The sequence below is a fragment of the Sander lucioperca genome, chromosome 23 (assembly GCF_008315115.2).
Source record: "Sander lucioperca isolate FBNREF2018 chromosome 23, SLUC_FBN_1.2, whole genome shotgun sequence".
Lineage (NCBI taxonomy): Eukaryota > Metazoa > Chordata > Actinopteri > Perciformes > Percidae > Sander > Sander lucioperca.
Genome location: NC_050195.1, coordinates 4,493,160 through 4,500,659, shown reverse-complemented (window position 1 = coordinate 4,500,659; position 7,500 = coordinate 4,493,160). Strand labels below are relative to the sequence as shown.

Below are 7,500 nucleotides of genomic sequence, written 5' to 3'. Positions count from 1 at the left end.
AGACAGGTAACCAGGTAAACAGGTAGACAGGTAACCAGGTAAACAGGTAGACAGGTAGACAGGTAAACAGGTAGACAGGTAACCAGGGAGACAGGTAACCAGGTAAACAGGTAGACAGGTAACCAGGTAAACAGGGAGACAGGTAGACAGGTAACCAGGTAAACAGGGAGACAGGTAAACAGGTAAACAGGTAGACAGGTAACCAGGTAAACAGGTAGACAGGTAACCAGGTAAACAGGGAGACAGGTAGACAGGTAGACAGGCTGTAGATAAAGATGGAACTAATGTTTTTTTATCTTTAGTTACTGTTGATCTTTAGTTACTGATTATCTTTAGTTACTGTTGATCTGTAGTTACTGTTGATCTTTAGTTACTGATGATCTTTAGTTACTGTTGATCTTTAGTTACTGATGATCTTTAGTTACTGTTGATCTTTAGTTACTGTTGATCTTTAGTTACTGATTATCTTTAGTTACTGTTGATCTGTAGTTACTGTTGATCTTTAGTTACTGTTGATCTTTAGTTACTGATGATCTTTAGTTACTGTTGATCTTTAGTTACTGTTGATCTTTAGTTACTGATTATCTTTAGTTACTGTTGATCTTTAGTTACTGTTTATCTTTAGTTACTGATGATCTTTAGTTACTGTTGATCTTTAGTTACTGTTGATCTTTAGTTACTGATTATCTTTAGTTACTGTTGATCTTTAGTTACTGTTGATCTTTAGTTACTGATTATCTTTAGTTACTGATTATCTTTAGTTACTGATGATCTGTAGTTACTGATTATGATGTCATGTTTCAGGCGGCGTTCCCAGAGAACGGCTCGGTCGCTCTGCGTCTGTCCGGATTGGAGGATGAACTCAGTCATGTGACCTCTGACCTCAGCGCTCTGCTGCAGCAGGTATGTTTACCCACAATCCCCTCTGTTCACCTTCCTGTAAACACGTTACAAACACAGAACACGCTATCGTCTGTAAACAGAGTGAATATTCCCGCCAGAGCTTTGTGTTTGAACTGCAGAGCATTGTGGGTGTTGTCTGAAGAAATGTTTTTCCTGTGTCCTGATTGGCCAGGTCTCCCATCTGTCTAACGACCTGGAGAAAGTGGGCGTGTCCACCAACCAGAGTCTTTCCCAGGGTGCATTGCTGCTGCAAGGAATCAGCAGCCTTCAGGAAAACATCCAGGGTAAACAAGCATTCAAATATCAAACATTTTAGACACGTCTCAATACGCGGATTCATTAATTAACATGAATCAAACTCTGCATTCTGATTGGTGCAGAGCTTCAGAGGGAGGCAGGGCTTCTGAACCAGAGCGCCGCGGAGCAGCTGGATTCAGCCAATCAGAAGGCTCTGCTGGAGGAGGTGACTGCCATGTTGGAAACCTTCCGCGCCGTCAACATGTCGGCCGCTGGGGCAGCGGCCAATCAGGAGCTCCGGTCAGTGTTTCATTAATAAAATACATCAGGATGATTCCTAATCAACCAGCTGACCAAATGACTTCTAACACCATGATTCTCTCTCAGTCTGTCGGGGTCGCTACTCCGCTCGCTGCACGAGGACTTCCTGTCCAGCAGAGCGCCGGTTGAGGACAGGCTCCGCCCCCTCTCCGCACACCTCTCTGTCGTCATGGAAACACTGCAACACGCAGACACACAGCTGAGCAACAACGCACAGCGAAACACACAAACACACACACTGCTGGACGCCACACACACACAGCTGCAACACTACCAGGTAACACACACACACACACACACACACACACACACACACACACACATGCTTTTTTCCCTTTAAAATATTATTGTAAGACTTGTTTCTCACATTATAAATGAAGTAAATACCATGAGTTATTCTACTTGGTTTAAGAATGCTTGATTCTGATTGGCTGGGAGGAGGGCATTAACCCGGCAGGTTGCCCGCTGACTGAGCACAGCGTCATCAAACAGTAGATCAATACGCCCAGGTCCATTAAAACATAAACCTCGTTTAAAAAAGGTTCTAAAATGTGTCGGAAATCTACAGGAGGGTCAGTCGATACGTAGTTTCACCAGAGATACAACGTAGCAACTACGTTATTAAACTAACGTTAGTGATCAGATACAACGTAGCAACTACGTTATTAAACTAACGTTAGTGATCAGATACAACGTAGCAACTACGTTATTAAACTAACGTTAGTGATCAGATACAACGTAGCAACTACGTTATTAAACTAACGTTAGTGATCAACGCAACAACTACATTATTAAACTAACGTTAGTGATCAACGCAACAACTACATTATTAAACTAACGTTAGTGATCAACGCAACAACTACATTATTAAACTAACGTTAGTGATCAGATGCAGTCTTGTGTGGTCGCTACTTCAGGCTGCGGCCGACAGTAACGTTACACATCGCGGATCAAATTGTTCGTAAAAGTTGTTATATTGTTTTGGGGATAATGACGTGGCTGATAGCTAGCTTGTCTTGTTGATCAACATACTGTGGAATTATTTTTCCGGATTGCCAACTGTACACAATGTTATTGACTTTGGATCTAGCTAGCATAGCATTAGCTAGCATAGCGTTAGCTAGCTTTCTGGCTCGTAGCTGAGCTGAAGGTTCTATCAGCTGAGCGGACTATAAATATCTCCCGTTGCTAAGGGAGGCAAGTCGTATCTAAGGTCCTTCCTATTTCCTGGAGCAGTGAACAACGTTTGCGTTGCATAAGAACCTGATGGATGGGAATGATTGTTCCAGGTATTAGTCAAACCGTCAGGCGTAACCAGGGAAACAGAGTTCTTGTTTCAGCTACAGCTGAGCTAACGTTATTCACCGTAGTTCTAAAGGGACTACTTTCTGAGGGAGATGAACTCAAACTGAGGATACATTTAATAAGCATGCAATACGAATACGAAAAAGCACAATTATTAAAGTATTTAAATTGTTTTATTATGTTGGCAAGTAGGAAGTAGAATAAACGGGATAATCACCGAGAGGCAGGGCAATAATCAGCTTGATATCACCGAGAGGCAGGGCAATAATCAGCTTGATATCACCGAGAGGCAGGGCAATAAGCAGCTTGATATCACTGAGAGGCAGGGCAATAAGCAGCTTGATATCACTGAGAGGCAGGGCAATAATCAGCTTGATATCACTGAGAGGCAGGGCAATAAGCAGCTTGATATCACTGAGAGGCAGGGCAATAATCAGCTTGATATCACTGAGAGGCAGGGCAATAAGCAGCTTGATACCACTGAGAGGCAGGGCAATAAGCAGCTTGATATCACTGAGAGGCAGGGCAATAAGCAGCTTGATATCACTGAGAGGCAGGGCAATAAGCAGCTTGATATCACTGAGAGGCAGGGCAATAAGCAGCTTGATATCACTGAGAGGCAGGGCAATAAGCAGCTTGATACCACTGAGAGGCAGGGCAATAAGCAGCTTGATATCACTGAGAGGCAGGGCAATAAGCAGCTTGATATCACTGAGAGGCAGGGCAATAAGCAGCTTGATACCACTGAGAGGCAGGGCAATAAGCAGCTTGATACCACTGAGAGGCAGGGCAATAATCAGCTTGATACCACTGAGAGGCAGGGCAATAAGCAGCTTGATACCACTGAGAGGCAGGGCAATAAGCAGCTTGATATCACTGAGAGGCAGGGCAATTGCCCTGCCTCTCAGTGATATCGGTCACTATCCCTTATTTAAACCTGTTGTTGTGTTTCAGTGTGCGTGTCAGAACCTGAGTGTGGACTTCCTGTTGTTGGACGGAGAGATGGAGGAGAGTCAGCTGCTGCTGGCCGACACCGTCGACCTCACGGAGGAAATCACCAACAGCACCTCAGTGAGGAAACTACCTGCCTGTCTGATTACATCATATAGTGACAACATTAATACTGATGATTATTACTGTGTGTGTGTGTGTGTGTGTGTGTGTAGATGGTGGATCAGCTGAGTGAGCAGCTGGCTCGGTGGCGCCCCCTGCTGAGGAACCAGGTTGACTCTCTGGTTGTGGGACTGAAGATGAGCGACGCTCTGGAGAAGGTTTACAGCGCAGAAAGCCACGCCCACCTGCTGCAGAGCCACGCCCACTCTGTGCACAGGTAACAGTGTGTGTGTGTGTGTGTGTGTGTGTGTGTGTGTGTGTTTTTCAGGTTTATTAAGGAAACTGAAAGGAAAACAAAATAAAAACTAGAAACTCAAACTAAAGTGAATCTGTATTGCAGGTTGAAATCAAATGAAAACTAGAAAATGCATTTCCTGCGGAAAATGCGTGGGAATGCTGAATAGCTGAATTGCTAAAGCTAAACTGGTTGAATAGCTTAAATCAGTAAGAAGAAGTTGAAGTAGTGAGAATAGTTGAAAAAGTGGAAATCGTTTTAATACGTATGAATTTCATTAAAAAGTTAAAAGCTTATGCTAAACTGAACTGTTGGCTTCAAAAGTTGAATAATGACAAAAGACGTAGAACATTGTGAGGTCTGAGTTTATTTTCTAACTGATAATCACTCACAAATGCAGAAATATGAAACAAATAGTACGAAAAATCTTAAAGCTTAAATGCACTACACTGCTAAAAAATCAGGAAAATTGTTAGAGTTGGAAGCTAAACTGCATTACCCAAGTGAAGAGCTAAAATACATTGTTAGAAAAGCTTGAAGCTGAACTGTAATACTGTCAAAGATGAAAGTTGAAATGAATTACCTAAAACGGCTGAAAGAAGAAATACTTTGTATTATTATCAGACACTGCATAGAACGAAAAAGCATCAATCTAGCTGATATGAGATGTGAAATATATTAGGTAAAAAGAATGGGGCTGAACAAAAGGAAAGAGAGGACAGAGAGAAGGAGAGAAGAGAGGAGAGAAAGAGAGGAAAAAGAGAGAGCCAAAATAAAACATGAATAGCTGAATTGCTAAAGCTAAACTGGTTGAATAGCTTAAATCCGTAAGAATAAGTTGAAGTAGTGAGAATAATTGAAAAAAAGTGAAATAACATCTCAATCAGGGACATATTGACTGATGTATCACAGCTGGATTCAAACCTTGATCTCCCACACCAAAGACATACACAATATCCACTACACTATCATCTGTATAGTTGAAAATGTTCCTTTAGCACTTATAAAGCCTGTCTTTGATCATTGATCACCACACCAGCTAATGCTAATGAGTGAGAGACAGTGTGAGAGAACAGTAGGTTCTTTATTTAGAACTTTAGGTGAAAGTATGGAGGGGCTGAAAATGTTGGGAGCGGAAGAAAATTTGAAGGATTTGAAGCATGATCTCATTGACTTCAATGTTTAAAAAAAGTGTTAAAAAGCTTAATATTTTAAAAAGTATAAATAATAGAAAAAAAGTTGAAGAAGTCCCGTCATTAGCTGAAAGAGCTGAACATTTTAAAAGTTGAATGGTTTTAAGCTCAACGTGTGCAGAAGTTACAGAGAGCCAAAAAACGTATGGAAGAGGGAATAAAATAAAAAAAAGAGAGACAGAGAGACAGAGACAGTCAGACAGAAGTGGAACGCACAAGATATAGACTAATGTTCATATTACTGCCTGTAGTATTCAAGTTGACTGTCTGTGAAAGGGTTGTCATGGCTACTAATGACCTGTGACCATGTTGATAAACACCCTTTGAAGTCTGTGATGAGATCTCTTTGATCTTTAATCAGGTTAACGACCGTGTCACCTGCTGAAACTGTCAGCTGTGCCCCACTGGAGCTATTCAAAGACACAGAGCAAGCTCTCAAATAAAGCCTCAGACTGCTAAAATGATAAGGGCTATCGGTGAAATGATGTAATCGTGACCACCACAAGACCTTTGTGAACGTATTCATGTAAAATTTATGTTGATAAACTTAAAAATGTGGGAATATCAGCGATTTAAAAAAGTGGTTCGCTCTGCGTTTCGCTCAGAAATGTGAAGAATGTTAAACAGGGCAGTGGATGGACAGAGATGTGGAACTCTTGTCATTTGGAAGCTCATCGAGCCAACAGTATAAGGCATATTGCAAAACTGAGCACATAGGCTGAAACTAGACAAAAATACCTACGTTTTGATGTATAAATTGTGTATGACAAGTAGATATTGTGGGCGTGAGAGCAATTTATAGAGAGGGGACAAAGATTTTTTTCCTAAGCTGCTACACTCTAACGATGACATCATCCACTCTGCCAGACGCAATACACACTCACTAGAAACACAGAAAAATCCTGAAATGATCACTAAACTTAAACAGCTTTTTTACAAAAACTGTAAAAGATATCAAACTGAAAAGATAGAGCCGGATAACTGAATATTTTGTGAACATTTTAAAGTTTGTTTGGCGTCTGTAGGTGAAAGTATGAAGGAGCTGAAAATTTTGGGAGCGGAAGAAGATTTTAAGGATTTGAAGCATGTTCTCATTGACTTCAATGTTAAAAAAAAGTCATAAAAAGCTGAATATTTTAAAAAGTATAAATAGTAGAAAAAAAGTTGAAGAAGTCCCATCATTAGCTGAAAGAGCTGAACATTTTAAAAGTTGAATGGTTTTAATAGCTGAATGTATGCTGAAGTTACAGAGAGCCAAAAAACGTACGGAAGAGGGAATAAGAATAAAGAAAGAACAGAATAACAATAGTGTGTTATAGTGTGTGCTGAACAGCATTCCAACTAATTAAATACTAAATGTGTGTGTGTGTGTGTGTGTGTGTGTGTGTGTGTGTGTCTGTGTGTGTGTGTGTGTCTCTGTGTGTGTGTGTGTGTGTGTGTGTGCATGTGTGTGTATATCTGTGTGTGTGTTTGTGTGTGTGTGTGTGTGTGTGTGTGTGTGTGTGTCTGTGTGTGTGTGTGTGTGTGTGTCTCTGTGTGTGTGTGTGTGTGTGTGTGTGCATGTGTGTGTATATCTGTGTGTGTGTGTGTGTGTGTGTCTGTGTGTGGGTGTGTCTGTGTGTGTGTGTGTCTCTGTGTGTGTGTGTGTGTGTGTGTGTGTGTGTGTGTGTGTGTATATGCGTGTGTGTGTGTGTGTGTGTGTGTGTGTGTGTGTCTGTGTGTGTGTGTCTCTGTGTGTATATCTGTGTGTGTGTGTGTGTGTGTGTGTGTGTGTGTGTGTGTGTGTTCTCTGTCAGCTCTCTGTCGTCGGTGTGTAACGTGTCTCAGAACGGCAGCCGATTGGTTCAGCTGGACAGTGACATCACAGAACGAGTGGACTCGGCGCAGCAGGTCGCCGCCATCGCCCAAGCCGCCGCATCGCTGGCTCTCAACACGGTGAGTTATAGATGTGTTATAGAGTGTGTTATAGCGTGTGTTATAGCGTGTGTTATAGTGTGTGTTATAGTGTGTTATAGTGTGTTATAGCGTGTGTTATAGCGTGTTATAGAGTGTGATGTAGCGTGTTATAGGGTGTGTTATAGTGTGTTGTAGTTTGTTATAGCGTGTGTTATAGATTGTGTTATAGCGTGTGTTATAGTGTGTGTTATAGTGTGTTATAGTGTGTGTTATAGTGTGTGTTATAGTGTGTGTTAT

The 7,500-nt window shown here is 41.5% G+C and overlaps 1 protein-coding gene across 1 annotated transcript in view; it reads left to right on the top strand.

The window, feature by feature from the left end:
- The window catches only part of lama1 (laminin, alpha 1), a 73,554-nt gene that overhangs the window by 45,977 nt on the left and 20,077 nt on the right, over positions 1-7,500 (top strand). Inside the window, exons 35-41 of the mRNA XM_031316934.2 lie at positions 805-903; positions 1,076-1,187; positions 1,284-1,440; positions 1,528-1,738; positions 3,721-3,837; positions 3,933-4,096; positions 7,104-7,242. Coding sequence (XP_031172794.2) covers positions 805-903; positions 1,076-1,187; positions 1,284-1,440; positions 1,528-1,738; positions 3,721-3,837; positions 3,933-4,096; positions 7,104-7,242 — 999 coding nt within the window. The remainder of the gene's footprint in view (positions 1-804; positions 904-1,075; positions 1,188-1,283; positions 1,441-1,527; positions 1,739-3,720; positions 3,838-3,932; positions 4,097-7,103; positions 7,243-7,500) is intronic.